The sequence below is a fragment of the Schistocerca nitens genome, chromosome 2, assembly GCF_023898315.1.
Source record: "Schistocerca nitens isolate TAMUIC-IGC-003100 chromosome 2, iqSchNite1.1, whole genome shotgun sequence".
Lineage (NCBI taxonomy): Eukaryota > Metazoa > Arthropoda > Insecta > Orthoptera > Acrididae > Schistocerca > Schistocerca nitens.
In genome coordinates, this window is record NC_064615.1 from 321,904,065 (window position 1) to 321,920,633 (window position 16,569).

General features: G+C 41.1%; 1 protein-coding gene across 1 annotated transcript in view; it reads right to left on the reverse strand.

Moving 5' to 3' along the window:
• Positions 1-14,866, reverse strand: part of LOC126236109 (5-methylcytosine rRNA methyltransferase NSUN4) — a 112,683-nt gene extending 97,817 nt beyond the window's left edge. The window contains exon 1 of the mRNA XM_049945178.1: positions 14,683-14,866. Coding sequence (XP_049801135.1) covers positions 14,683-14,781 — 99 coding nt within the window. The 5' untranslated portion in view covers positions 14,782-14,866. The remainder of the gene's footprint in view (positions 1-14,682) is intronic.
• Positions 14,867-16,569: the final 1,703 nt, after the last annotated feature.

Here is a 16,569-nt window from a genome sequence, read left to right on the forward strand (position 1 = left end):
GGTGACAAAAGTCATGGCATAGCGATATGCAGGTAGTATTGCATAGGTATAAAAGGGCAGTGCATTGGCAGAGCTATCATTTGTACTCAGTCTATTCTTGTGAAATGCTTTCCAACATATTTATGGCTGCATGATGGGAGTTAACAGGCACTGAACACCATCTGCAGTGCCCCTTCTGGGCTCATGACCATATCAGTTGGACCATAGACAACTAAAAAACCATGACCTGGTCAGATGAATCCCAATTTCAGTTAGTAAGAGCTGATGATAGGGTTCGAGTGTTACACAGACCATGGACCCAGGCTGTCAAAAAAGCACTGTGCAAGGTAATGGTGATTCCATAATGGTGTGGACTGCGTTTACATGGAATGGACTGGGTCCTCAGTTATGTTTAATTGGTTGGAGAACATTTGCAGCCATTCATGGACTTCATATTCCCATACAATGATGGAATTTTTATTGCTGACAATGCCTCATATTTAGTGCTTTACACTTTTCTGGCGATTCAGTGTCATCTCGTGGAATCTGGTGTATTGCTGCTTCCCAACACAATATTTCAACATCATAATTCGGTGTCTTTACCAGGTGTTTCTTGTGACTGGTCAACAAGCCATTCATGGACTTCATATTCCCATACAATGATGGAATTTTTATTGCTGACAATGCCTCATATTTAGTGCTTTAGACTTTTCTGGCGATTCAGTGTCATCTCATGGAATCGGGTGTATTGCTGCTTCCCAACACAATATTTCAACATCATAATTCGGTGTATTTACCAGGTGTTTCTTGTGACTGGTCAACAAGCTAACCGTATCCCGTGTTTATGTCAGGGCGGTGTCTGGTGTTCCCTAGCCATCTGCACCGATCTGGCCATTTCTGGTGGTGCTGTTTGCCTCTAGGTGTTCCATCTTCAATCCACACCTTTTTCCACTGTTTTTCCCAGTGGCAGCCATGTCAAGGCGTTCCATAATAAGCTTGTGCCCGCCAGATGCATTCCCAGCACAATCGACATGCTGCAGATGTTTCTTACGCTGTTGGCAATCATCCTGCCTTCTAGAATGCCCCCGCCATTCTCCTAAACTTGTGGGTTTGGTACTCCTTTACAAAGTGCACTGCCTACCAAATCAGGCTGCTGTGGGAATTGTATATTCTGTCTACGCACTCCACAGTAATCTCTCATGGCGATGGCCGCTGTCTGGAGTTCTGTACTGTGTCTGCTCCTAAGGTGCATGGTGCCTGGGGTTTCACATGGTTAATGTTGTTCTGTCTTTTGTCCATGAGCACTACAGTTGTCTCCTGAGGAGGTAGTTACTTCCCCATGCTCCATAAGAAATTCAATCCCATTAATTACATCTCATGTTGTCCGAGGTTCATTAATGGAGAAGGGAACTTTTTTCCATTGTCTCTTTGTAATTCTAATGCTGAATTTCACTTTGTACTGGTCTGGTATCCTGCCTCCCAGTTGATCAGGTTCTCTCTCATCTCGATTTTGATAGATTTGGTAATCACACTATCCCAGAATTTGGGGGTCTGAGTGAGGAACCTTATTTTATCATAATTCATGGCATGTTCAAGTTCTAGGGAATAATCTGCTACTGCTGATTTAGTGATCTGTCATAGCCTGGTATGTTTTTGGTGTCCTTTCCATCTTATTTCAAGTGTTCTGGTGATTTGACCGATATTAGATATACAACATTCACCTGTTATATGGCACATACCATGTTTCCTTAACCTCCATATCACCTTGACCATTCCAAGGAGCAACCTGATCTTTTTAGAAGGCCTGAACACACTTTTGATTTTTCAGGATCCTGCTGATCTTTGCAGATATAGGACATGCATGTGGTAGAAAGGCTACCCTCCTGGTCTCTTCTTGTTGTTCTCCCATTATATCAGGTCGTCTGGTGAGATGTAGTGCTTTGCGGATGTCCCTGTTTGAGTACCTGTGGTCGTAAACATTTGCTGTAGATGTTCTAACTCTGCCAATCTGTCTGAATCGGACACTGTCTTGACTAGGTGTACAAGTGTTCTCAGTAACCTGTTTTTCTGCACTGGATGATGGCTGCTGGCAGCCTGTAATATAAGTCAGCGTGTTTTGGTTTCCTACACACACTGTGTCCTAGTGTCCTATCTATCTTCCTTTTCACCAGGACATCCAGGAATGGAAGTCGATTATCTTTCTCTAGTTCCGCTGTGGACTTAATGTTGAGGTATCTTGAGTTCCTATGGCCAAGGAACTCATCCAGTCTTTTCCAGCCATGTGGCCAATTGACGAATGTGTCATCAACGTACCTGAAGAAACAGGTCAACTGGCAGGCAGCAGCTATAAGTGCCTCATCCTCAAATCTCTCCACAAAAAAGTTTGCCACTACCGGAGACAAGGGACTACCCATCGCCGCTCCTTCAGTCTGTTAATAAAACTGGTCTTCACATAGGACGTAAGTCGATGTTAAAATATGTTTTCCTGGTGGGTGTGGACCTAGTACAGAACGCCTTGGCATGGCCACCACTGGGGAAAACAGTGTAAATGGCCACAGATGGAAAACGGAACACCTAGAGATAAATAGTGTAGTGTCGGCAGACTTGCCAACACTACGCACACTAATTGAAAGAGGCGGCCAAGATGCACGCGCTAACTCACGAAGGATGGAGTGAGGTCTGAAACAGGAGACTTAATGAATGTGATAAAGAAAATACGTATCTTTGGAATATACTTAACTTTTAATACATCCTTGTATACATCGTTCTTGATGAGACATCTGGAGATTGTGGCGATACAAGTGACTCTTTATATACAAGCTATTTAAGGCTAATGGCGTCTTGCTAATTCGTAGCCATTAACTTAGCTGAAGGCTATTCTAACTGTCTCTCGGCAAATGAGAGAAATGGCTTCGTCCGTATAGTCGCTAGCAACGTCGTCGTACAACTGGGGCGAGTTCTCGTACGTCTCTCGAGACCTGCCGTGAGGTGGCGCTCGGTCTGCGATCACACAGTGGCGACATGCGGGTCCGACATGTACTAATGGACCGCGGCCGATTTAAGCTACCACCTAGCAAGTGTGGTATCTGGCAGCGACACCACAAATAGCTCTCCCATAAATGGCCACAGTGGGCCTGGACAGCATAGGAAACACCAGACACTGCCCAGCCATAAATATGGAACACGGTCAGCTTGTCGACCAGTCGCAGGGAACACCTGATGAAGACACCAAATTACAACATCGAAATACTGTGTTGGGAAGATGCAGACCACTGGCAGTACAACGAATTCCACGAGATGACAATGCAACATGCCACTGAGCCACAATTGTTCACAATTGGTTTGAGAACATGCTGGACAATTTGAACGAATGATTTGGCCACACAGATTGCCCGACATGAATCCCACTGAACATCATTTATGTGACACAATTTAGATGTCATTTTGTGCACAAAATCCTGCACTGGCATACATAATTGTGAAAGTGTAGGCTTCCATCACCTGAAGAAATATTGAGCCCTGCTGCTCCTATACTCATATATAATTGCAAAAGTGTAGCTGGTGCTGAGTCCATGTAATGTTGAGTTTCTGCACTACATTGGGTAAAATGAGGTACAACACAATATTATCCCATGACTTTGGTCACCTCACTGTGTGTGTGTGTGTGTGTGTGTGTGTGTGTGTGTGTGTTTTGAGAGATTACAGTATGAACGCCTGCATTTTGGTTTGAGCAGACATTTAATTACAGTGTTGAGGAAGAGCTTCTGAGTAACTTAAACATACATTCCAACATTCCGGAGACCACAAATAATCACCAGGGAACTCCTGAGAGTTGGTTTCAATGTGTTACAGAATCCTGGTGAGGGACACTTAAAGGAATGAATTTTAAGCCACCAGCTTGCAGCCTAACTTAGAAAACTCTAGCACCAGTTCCTTTAAAAATGCTGCACAACCAGTTTTCTCTGTGTGTGTATGGAGGTGGTGGTATTTCCATTTTGGAAAACTTAAAGGGACTTATTGTACCAAACATGTCTATTGTGCCACTAGGGTTGGCGTAGGTCATGGGCATCCACAGAACTTTTCCAACAGGGGGCAAAATTCTAAAATTCCCAACTTTCATACAACTGAGTCAGTGTCCTGAGAAAATATCATGCCCCAATAACTAAGTATGACAAAAAGTAAATAAATACTTCAGATTACTGATAGCTGTCCACTTAGTATTTCAAGGTAGATTGCTTTGGTACCCAAGGTAAGTGGTTACACCAAATAGAGTCTGAGATGTCTCAATCTGTGGAGAGAAAAGAATGGTTACACAATCTGTGGTTTACTAGACTAGCAAAACAATCAATTAGACATGGGAGTGTGCTCTTTGGGTGTCTGTGTATGTGTGTACTATTCCCGCAAAAAGAGCTAGTGCTCGAATGCTAGTATGAGTGCTGTTGTCTGTTATGTGTTTCTCTGTTCCTCGCATTGGTCCACTGTTAAGGAGTGGTTGTCTTTCCCTTATTTAAGTATTGCTCCATCCAGAAATTTCCATTATTGTTAAACAATCGTTGCCAGAAATTCATTAAAAACTGTAATAAACAAGAAGCCAGTATCCAGATTACAGGAGGGAACAAGGGCCCCTTTTGCATTTGTTTCATATGACTGTGGTCAAGATATTTAATGGCTGGAGAAGGCACATGGGAAGGTAGCTGGGCTGGCCCAAGAGGCTTAGTCAGGAGGCAATGACATACTTTCATTGGTGTATAGATGTAACTCTTGCCACAAGTGACTGATGTGGGAATTCCACCAAATCATACTTATAAACATTTAAAGGGGGTACTGAGTGGCAGAAAGGTACAATGAAAAGTACTGCTGGATATTACTCAGCTATTGGACAAAGTCATCCATTGGATGTAGACAACAAAATTCCCACATACTCATGTAAGCATAACTAACATGCACAAGACCACTGTTATCTCCATGAACTAACGCAACTGTTCTACTCCACAGCGGATTTTCAATTGTATGTTTTCACAAACATTTAATGCTTATACCACTAACTAGATCAATTATCTTCTAAATTTTCCCATTTTTTTCTTAATATTAAAAATTCACAGAGTACTTATGTCTTAGGTCAGGAACAGAATATTCATTTTAAAATTATATTTTATGAGAACCTATTAATTTTAAATGTATAGTGTTTGATATAATTTTCACATACATTTGAGCACCATTTCTTCTTCTTTCATCTCACCCTCTTTGGAGAATGTTGGATCAATCATTTTTTGTGTGTTGTTCTTTTCTCAGTACCCAGTATTTCTTCTTTCTTCATTTCGTTTCATCTTCCGAGATGGTCTGTTTGGATTTTTGTGCAGATCTGTCTTGGAACCTTATATTTTCATCTTTAGTAATTAATTTAGCTGTTTAATTGATTAGTGATTTTTTTCTTAAATCTTTAGTTCTACTGGGTCTTTCTCAGTTTCTTTATACCAGCTGGGTTTTGTTTTTTGGCTACGGAAAAAGTCAAAATTTTGTTTTGTTCACCTATTAAAGTTCATTCTGAGAAGGTGCCCATAAAAATTTATCCTCCGTTTTTACATTGTATCTTAAAGTTTTTCAATTTTTCTGTAGAAAGTTTCGTTTTTGACATACTATCTTATTACCTTTGAATTTTGGTCCTATGACTTTCGTTAAAATTTCTCTTTCCTTTATCTTAAGTTTCTCCATTTGGCCTTGGAAGTTCATGTTTAGTGTTTCTGCTGCAAGCAGTGCTTCTGGCTTAATCACTGTCTTGTAATGTGTAATTCTGGATCTCCAGAAAAGGGATTTTTTGTTGTATGTATCTTTTGTTAGCTGGAAGGCAAGTTCAAGTTTATTTTCTCTGCATTTCATTGCTTTGCTTTCCACAGGATTCCAACTAATCCATTCTCCAAGATAGATATAGGCTGACAATTACTGAACAATGTGTAAAAAAAAACATAAATTACTTACATGCCATGGCATGCACACACTTTATTCAACATTTAAACGTCACTACACATATTCGGATTTAGGTTATGACATGTTCGATGCGCCTGCCATCATTGGTGATGATGTGGTGCAGACAAATAGTGAAATTCTGCATGACCTGCTGAAATGTCAGAACATCAGTGCAGTTGATGACATCCTGATTGACTGTTTTCAGCTCAGCAATGGTTTTGGGATTACTGGTGTACACATTGTCTTTAACGTAGCCCCAGAAAAGGAGTCGTACTTGTTCAGATCTGGAGAATATGGCGGCCAATTGAGGCCCATACCAGTGGCCTCTGGGTATCCCAGAGCCAAAACGTGGTCCCAAAGTGCTCCTCCAGAACATGAAACACTCTCCTGCTTTGATGGGGCTGAGCTCTGTCTTGGATGATCCGCATCTTGTTGAATTCAGGGATCACTTTGGATAATGGGGATGAAATCATCTTCCAAAACCTTCATGTACCATTCGGTAGCCACCATGCCATCAAGGAATATTGCACTGATTATTCTGTGACTGGACACTGCATGCAACAGTCACCCATTGAGGGTGAAGAGACTTCTCGATCACAACATGCGGATTCTCAGTCCCCCAAATGTGCCAATTTTGCTTATTGATACACCCATCCAATTGAAAGTGGGCTTTTTTGCTAAACCAAACCATATTCACATCATTCCATGGTCCTAGGGCTTATTGGCTGATGGGTTTGAATTTTGTACAGGAAAAGATGCAGGTCTTCAACAACTATTTGTCAGTGTCTCCCAGTTCATTCCCACCGGTTGAGCAGCTCATCTGATTGATTTCCTCGGGCTGCTTTGAAGCACAGTGCGTGTCTTCTCAATGTTTTCAGGCATTTTCACTCTTTTTTGGACAACAGACATTGCCAGCACTATCATCATGAACACTGCCCATTCTATCAAACTTGCAAATCAAATTCTTGATTGTTAGCATTCTTGGACTGGTTATCTTCAGCTTGAACTCAGTCACAAACTTCCTTTGAGCTCCAGCTGGGCTGTTACTGCTCACATGGTGGGCCTTCACAAGCGCTATATACTCAGCACGCTGTATCTTAACATTTTCATGGGCAAATGGCCAACAGCAACAAGGCATATGCCCATGCTAATCCCCATCATGTCCTGCGGCCAACTGTGCAGTTTGAACATCCTAACACAAATCTTTCAGAAATTATGATTATTTTATTACATATAGTTCAATAATCATCACCCTGTAAATTCTTTTACTATTTCAGTCTTTGTCCTTGGACTTTGAGGTATTTACATGAGTTATTGACAGTTATTATGATTTTTCTGAAGGAAATGTGAAGACCTATTTTAGCTGCTTGTTTTTTTTTTAGTCCAAGGATTTGCTCCTGTGCTTCTTCCATTGTTTTGGCAGAAAGGACTATATCACCTGCAAAGGCAATGCAACATACTTTAAGGTTCTTCTTTTTGCAATCCAATCTTACACCACTCTTTATATTTGTGTTCCATTCTCTGACTACTGTCTCAAGCAGACAACTGAACAGCAATGGTCAGAGCCCATCCCCCTGTTGCATCCCTGTTTCAGCATCATTTATATGAAATTCTCATGATTTATGTTAGCCAACTGACCCAAATGTTTTATTAAATTGTAATATAATGCGTATCACTAGGACAGAATGACATCATAGGGAACACCACTTTTTAAAGTTTGTGAGATTTGATTTATGGGTAGCAAGTGGCCACACAGCACAAGTATTGGCACTTTGTGATTTAGGGCTTTCCCACAAATGAAACTTTCATAGGAAAGTGTGTTGATATACATTCTGGAATTAACAGTTTGATCAATTATTTGTGAACTGGAAGGAAACTTTGAGTCTGCTTCTTGTGAATTTGGCTGCCTACTAGAGTTGCTGAAATAATTAGTGCCACTACAAAAGAGTTACATTTTAATGAAAACACTGTTCAAAGATATTCCTTATGCTGCCTACTCATTTGATATAATCAACTCCAGCTACACTCATAGTCAGAAGTATTAAAAGCTATCAACGACCATCTTTGACAAAATACAAAAGAGAGAGGTGAGATATGCAATTACGGATATTCGTTAAAGCCATCAACAACTCTTTCCTATTACAGACCTTAACACAGTGGATGCTGCAAACAACCTAACAAAATGCAGAAAAACTGTAGGGGTAGGCAACATATACACTAAATTCATTAATAGCTTGGGTCCAAACACATGACAATGGCTTTTAAATCCATACAACGATATTCTGTGAAGTTGCATGTTACTGGAACCTTTGAAGAGATGCAAAGTTATTGGCACTCTTACGTCAGGGAAAAACATCACTTTGCCAGAAAGCTACAAACCAATCACACTTTTATGCATTTGCTTCAAGATCCTTGAAAGAATACTTTATGCACAGATTACAAACTTTTTATGCAATAGCATACCAATAGAGAAAGCTGGTTTTATGCCAGGAAGAAGCTGCTACAATCAGGTCCTCTCGCTCACAACGCACATAGAGAGAAGATTCCAACAACTCAAAACATCTGCTGCATTTATTGGTTTAAGTGCAGTCCGTGGTACAGTTTGGGAAGAAGGACTACTACTCAAGGTGTACCTGCTGATTCCTTACACATTATTTCTTCATCTACTCAATGAGATGTTCAGTGACAGATTTTTCCAAGTACATATTAACGGGTAGTCAAGCATTTTCCATAGCCTACAAAATGGCCTACCACAAGGGTCTGTACTAGCTCCTTTAATCTATACATCTCAAACATGCCACCAACATCTCTCAATTCATGCATGCAGATGGTATTGCCTTTGTACCCAAAGTCCAAGTTTTACTCAGACTGAGGATGTACTGTCAGAAGACCTCCGCACAATTAGTTAATATTTCAAATAATGGGGACTCAAGTCAGATCAACCAAAACTGAAGTTACGTCATTTCATCTCAAAGAACTCCTGCCATTTACTATGATGGAGACGGTTAAAGCACAATCTAGGTCCTATGTATGTCAGTACCACTCTCAAGAGAATACCCACCTTCAGACAACAGCTCGAAAAATTATTAGCAAAAATCAAAACTCGAACTAATCTAATTCAGAAACTGGCCAATATGTCATGGGATGCTACAGCCAAGAATCAGCCCAAAAGCCCTTATACACTCAACCGTACGATACTGTGCTCCTGTCTGACGCAATACCTGCCATACCTACCCTGTCGATACACAGTTAAATTGTGCAATGTGAACCATAACTGGAACTACTCGAACAATTCCGATCCAGTGGCTGCTGTTACTGAGCAATATCACACCTCCCCAAACTAGATGGTTAGCAGCCTTCAAATCACAGATGGAAAAATGTAATGCCAACCCACCCCTCTCCATTTATTTCAATCCATATTCCCTTAAACAGCAGCAACTGAGACTGAAATCAAGACACCCATCTGTAACAGTCCTCAACCAGTTCAACAACATCAACATCAGTGACCACCGGACATCACTTGGCAGACTCCGACCTCGTGACAGATCTTATTCTGAAGGTAGCCTAACAGGATTCTCTCTTCCCAGAAGACAGTAGTGCAACAACAGTTTTGCACAAACCACGTTATCTGCAACAAGAGCCCAACTCAGTGGGGAGCTTTAGAATGCAACTGATGGAGAGCTGACGAGCAAGTAGTCCCCCATCTGGCCCTGATTTGTCCTGATATATCCTTCAGGGTAAATTAAAAGGCATCCACAAAGAAAGAACTCACAAAATTGTAATTTTTTAAAATTGGAGTTCTTTTTGGAGGTGAGAGAACAGTCTCTGGACCAAACTGATGAGCCAAAATCAATTCAGGTAAATCGAATCATGCATTTATAGATAACAGTTCCAAACAAATTTAATTATAATGGTGAGTTATAAATAAAGAACAACATTCAAGAAAACTGAACGTGCTTTTCTCAAGAAGATTAGATACTTCCCCCTTCCCTGAATTCATTATTAGCAAAGCGGGAGGGAAGAAAACAAGTTGTTGATCGTCTAACAAGAAACTGAAGAACCCTAAGATTTAAATACATTATACTCCCATAGATGCTATACACAACACATCAGTTTCCTGATATGCATCTGTCAAAGCTTGAGAGAAGTGGACAGAAACTAATTCACATCATAATACACTCCTGGAAATTGAAATAAGAACACCGTGAATTCATTGTCCCAGGAAGGGGAAACTTTATTGACACATTCCTGGGGTCAGATACATCACATGATCACACTGACAGAACCACAGGCACATAGACACAGGCAACAGAGCATGCACAATGTCGGCACTAGTACAGTGTATATCCACCTTTCGCAGCAATGCAGGCTGCTATTCTCCCATGGAGACGATCGTAGAGATGCTGGATGTAGTCCTGTGGAACGGCTTGCCATGCCATTTCCACCTGGCGCCTCAGTTGGACCAGCGTTCGTGCTGGACGTGCAGACCGCGTGAGACGACGCTTCATCCAGTCCCAAACATGCTCAATGGGGGACAGATCCGGAGATCTTGCTGGCCAGGGTAGTTGACTTACACCTTCTAGAGCACGTTGGGTGGCACGGGATACATGCGGACGTGCATTGTCCTGTTGGAACAGCAAGTTCCCTTGCTGGTCTAGGAATGGTAGAATGATGGGTTCGATGACTGTTTGGATGTACCGTGCACTATTCAGTGTCCCCTCGACGATCACCGGAGGTGTACGGCCAGTGTAGGAGATCGCTCCCCACACCATGATGCCGGGTGTTGGCCCTGTGTGCCTCGGTCGTATGCAGTCCTGATTGTGGCGCTCACCTGCACGGCGCCAAACACGCATACGACCATCATTGCCACCAAGGCAGAAGCGACTCTCATCGCTGAAGACGACACGTCTCCATTCGTCCCTCCATTCACGCCTGTCGCGACACCACTGGAGGCGGGCTGCACGATGTTGGGGCGTGAGCGGAAGACGGCCTAACGGTGTGCGGGACCGTAGCCCAGCTTCATGGAGACGGTTGCGAATGGTCCTCGCAGATACCCCAGGAGCAACAGTGTCCCTAATTTGCTGGGAAGTGGCGATGCGGTCCCCTACGGCACTGCGTAGGATCCTACGGTCTTGGCGTGCATCCGTGCGTCGCTGCGGTCCGGTCCCAGGTCGACGGGCACGTGCACCTTCCGCCGACCACTGGCGACAACATCGATGTACTGTGGAGACCTCACGCCCCACGTGTTGAGCAATTCGGTGGTACGTCCACCCGGCCTCCCGCATGCCCACTATACGCCCTCGCTCAAAGTCCGTCAACTGCACATACGGTTCACGTCCACGCTGTCGCGGCATGCTACCAGTGTTAAAGACTGCGATGGAGCTCTGTATGCCACGGCAAACTGGCTGACACTGACGGCGGCGGTGCACAAATGCTGCGCAGCTAGCGCCATTCGACGGCCAACACCGCGGTTCCTGGTGTGTCCGCTGTGCCGTGCGTGTGATCATCGCTTGTACAGCCCTCTCGCAGTGTCCGGAGCAAGTATGGTGGGTCTGACACACCGGTGTCAATGTGTTCTTTTTTCCATTTCCAGGAGTGTAGTATGAGAAACCACAAAAGAAAATCTGAACCACACAAATCTAAGAGTGATACATGAAGTCTGAGCTGTGGACAGAAAGAATGACTGGTTGTTCAAGGAAGAATGTGACATGGGTGTCCTGTTTACAGCAGCATTGCTTGCACTGTTTGCTCTGTCAAATATGCACTGTGCCAGCTAGTGAACACATTGCAATGTTACTTTTATTGCAACTTTCAAAAACATGAAACATGTCATCATCCATCTAATCTATGGGCTTACAGTTGGAAGTGAATGTTGTGAGACAACTGCCAAAACAAAATTTACAACAATCACCCTCTACCAGGAACAACATTTTACCCAGTGGATAGATGCCTGAAAGAATATGGTACACTTGTGACAGCTGTTTGATTTAGTGATCAGAGATGACTGTCAATGTACAGTAAAGATGATGAAACTGTTGCAAATTGTTATTTCATGAACCAAAGAATATGCACTAGTTTGTTTATGATTCATCTTCAATGTTGGACATTCAGCTCTATTTCATTAATGTACTGTTATTGGATAATCCATTCAGTTGTTTTTAGATGGTATTTAATCCACATGATTGATGGTACTATTTAACCTTCAGACTGGTTGTGGCAATCCAACTCAATCAAAATACTGAAGCACATAAAGTGACCCAAAATGTATTCTCATCAAAAATCAGTAGTGCTACAGTAAGCATAAAGTGTGCCAGGTTGCGTGCACCCTGTACAAAGACCAAATATGCAGGGACTGAAGTTTCATACCTACGCAACAACAGCAATGTCTTAGTCTTATCAATTTTACCATTAGGCCCCCGAAAACTGCATGATAATTTATACCATGGCATAGATTACAGCAATGATCCAGTTTCATGGTCTTGGTACACTTTCTTCTTGACTTACGTAGGCATACAGGAGCACACAGAGCCACTCATCACAGTTCTTGATTTTATGAAATTCAGCTGCAATGCCATTTCTTCACATATAAACATGAGGTGGAAAAATTGTGATTGTAACTCTATGTGTAACACTATGCACAAAACATTTTTCTTCATTTAAGACCTAGACTGTATATATTCTAGGTTAGTCTCCTGTTTTCTTACAGTTGGGTTGTTTGGGGGAAGAGACCAAACTGCGAGGTCATTGGTCTCATTGGATTAGGGAAGGCTGGAGAAGGAAGTCGGCCGTACCCTTTCAAAGGAACCATCCCAGCATTTGCGTGGAGCGATTTACTTGTTTTCTTAGCTGTTGCTTACATCTTACAATATATAATTTAGACTTGTCTTTTTATCATCCTACATTAATTTGTGGGATTAATAAACATTGTGATCTGTACCAAAAGACTGATGACATTACATGATGCAGATTCCAATACCAAGAAATGACTAATGGATGACGTCACTAACACAAAAATATTATCAAAACAGAAACCCATTAACAGACTTCCAAAGGAAGAGTGGATTTGGGCAGACACATTCTTGTTCTTAACATCTTCAAAAATAGGAAACTCTTGTAAACACCAGACCACAGTGGAAAGGTATGGGTTTTATGTTTTTTTGTACCTTTGACTACATACAACCAAACCGAGCCAGTGACGAAGTCATTGGTAAATGCAAAACGACAGTATCATAATTTTCAATACACTTGCTATATCCATTAGACCAATGTAGGTATAGCATGCAACACAATCCAAGCAGCCACCCACAAGAACTAAATAGCATCTACAACTAAAATACACAGACAGAAACAGAGAAAACGACATCTATGCAACATACAACATTACACTTCAAAGAAAATACCATTCACTTCCATTGTTGAGTATACCCCAGTTTTTACACATCTACTACAGTATTTTATTAGTTCCCATTTTCACTACTTTGGGAACAATTTCTTTCGCTATGTCTTATCTGAGGTTATTCCAGGTTACACTAAAGTTTATCCTTAGCAACCAAATATTGTATATTCTGATATATGCGGCACAAAACAAAAGCCAAAGTTGTACACTTTGAAGAGGGTATTCAGATCATTCTGTGGCAATACCATTTGTCTTTTCCCTTACACTCTATTTCAGTTTCCTTTTAATTTAAAGAAATGGTGAAAAATCAGAGAACTGTATTTATGTCATATTTTTTGACAATACGTCCCAATTTGCATACAGACCAACGGAGGCCTCAAAATGGGTCAAATGGCCAAAATTATAACTGCAAGAGTGATCAGCAAACCACATCTCTCCAACGCTATCATGAAATCACACAACGCCACAGAGTAAGGAGTGTTAATTGCCTGACACTGAGTTATCCTATCAGCCCAACTGCTGACTTAGTTTCACATTACACTGAGAGTTTTGTTGTTCTCCAAAGTATTTGTCCTCCTACCCCATATTCTGCTACCTGTACTATTGCACTTCATTCCATTTATGCATTTCTGTAATGTCATAAAGAATTCTCGTCAGTAGCATTTTCAGATCTGTTCTTTTATACTGAATGCAGTTTGCATGCATATAAAATTATCTTGGAATGGAAAGACCTTACGCTACTCAGGATAATGATAATTATTGTCCTGGCAAGGGAAAAAAGTAATAATTACCGCTTGAGATCATCCTGCTCAGAAGTGTCTGAGAGCAAGCTGACAATCAGATCATCATACACTGTGACTTCTCGAAACAATTTTACTAAATTGGCTGTCTAACATGATGACTCAAAGGCGTTAGCAGGACAACATAACTATATAAAATTCTTACGTAATGGGTTACGGGCTGTCTGTTACTTTAAATGTCGTGTTACAGAAACCTTCGTCACTGATCACACAAGCGCCGTGTACGGATGGCAAAGGTACAAGAGCTTCAATTCTCGAACTACACTGCAACTAATCTCATGAAGAACGTTCATAGCTACATACATACACCGATGCCCGTAAGTTTAATACGCTATCACACTACGCGAACAAAGCGGGACATTTGAAAAATATAAGTTTAAAATGTTATAAAGAAGTTCAACACTGATTAAAACAATGGCAACATGAAGTATATTCAGAAGACAATAGTGGTGCACATGGTTAAGAAAATTAAAGAAAGACAATTAACACCGGCAAAACTGTATCAGAGAAATATTAAGTTACAAATCTAAAATTATTTCTTACCCAGTGAGTATTCTTATGTTTGAATCTTCTTTGAAACCTCAAAAAATATGACACCCGGCACGGATGCCGACAAAACATAACATTGAAATTCACAGCCATAGTGGTAAAATAACTGTCGCGTTTCAAAAATGTTTTCCTGATTTACAGCAGACGACCCCTTCTGTTGTTAATAAAAGAAAAACAAACAAATATCGCAAAGCACTTCAACAGTTCTCAAAGAGAGAACGTATGAATGCTAAACATCGATTATACCCAGGACCACACAAGCAAGTGAGACGCGACAGCTCGTGGCATTCTATAGTGGCACTGTGAATTATACGTTTCACGCAGGAAGCTACAAATTCTACGTAGTTGCACAGCTTTCAATATGACGTCAACTGAGACCAAATAGGTGGATATTAATGTTGTAGTGCATGACTTACACCTGTAACACGTAATAAAAGAAAGACGAAAGCAAAATTAGATTTCACTCAGGGTAAATTAGCAGTTACAAACATATTTTTAAAATAAAAGAAATAACACTCGGTAATGAAAATGCTACCAGTTATAGCAAACCAACCAACAGTTGGCCTGTAAACATCTGTATACACATCATTCTTCCTAGATTTTAGAATGTAGGTACGTCGAATAATTCTAATATTTAGTTTAACTGTTGCCACATCACGCTTGGGAACTATTTCCTACATATAATCTATATTTTATAAAGTTCATGGTCTCACAAACCATGAGGTTTATAGAACTCGCATTTTTTATTACAGAAAATTTGACACTAACGTTATGGGTGTGGAACTTCAGTTCGTAGTGATAGCGGATGATAGACAAGACAGTGGTACGGAGTACACAACACACTTTCTTTAATAGAAACTTGATACAAACAAGGACACATGACACAATGTAACGCCATTTTCATTCTCTGCTTTCGTATGGCATCATATTCTGGGGTAACTCATCATTGAGTAAAAGAGTGCTCATTGCACAAAAGCGTGTAATCAGAATAATTGCTGGAGCTCAACCACGATCATCCTGCAGACACTTGTTTAAAGAGCTAGAGATCTTCACTGTAACCTCACTATATATATATATATATATATATATATATATATATATATATATATATATATATATATATATATATATTCACTTATGAAATTTGTTATTAACAATCCGAATGAATTCAAAAGTAATAGCAGTGTACATGGCTACAACACTAGGAGAAGGGATTATCTTCACTACTCAAGGTTAAATCTAACTTTGGCTCAGAAGGGGGTAAATTATGCTACCACAAAAGTCTTTGGTCACTTACCTAATAGCATCAAATGTCTGACAGATAGCCGTACAGCATTTAAAAGGAAATTAAAGGAATTTCTTAATCGCAACTCCTTCTACTCATCAGATGAATTTTTGGATATAGGAAGTGGGTAATTTATCCAAACCCCGCCAAAAAAAATTAAGTGTCATGTAATATTTTGTGTAATATAATGATGATGATGTCGTGTGACGAGGGCCTCCCATTGGGTAGACCATTCGCCTGGTGCAAGTCTTTCGATTTGACGCCACTTCGGCGACTTGCGTGTCGATGGGGATGAAATGATGATGATTAGGACAACACAACACCCAGTCCCTGAGCGGAGAAAATTTCCGACCCAGCCGGGAATCGAACCCGGGCCCTTTGGATTGACATTCTGTCGCACTGACCACTCAGCTACCGGGGGCGGACTTGTGTAATATAACATCTTGTATAGACACCTTTTATTAACCTGACAAATTCCACAGCATTATAAAGTGTCATATTCATCATCTCAAGTACTAATCTAATCCAATTCGAGTCACAGAGGAGAGCATAGTGTAGAGGTGATGACTAGGGGGAAGTAGAGGCAGAAGCGCTGA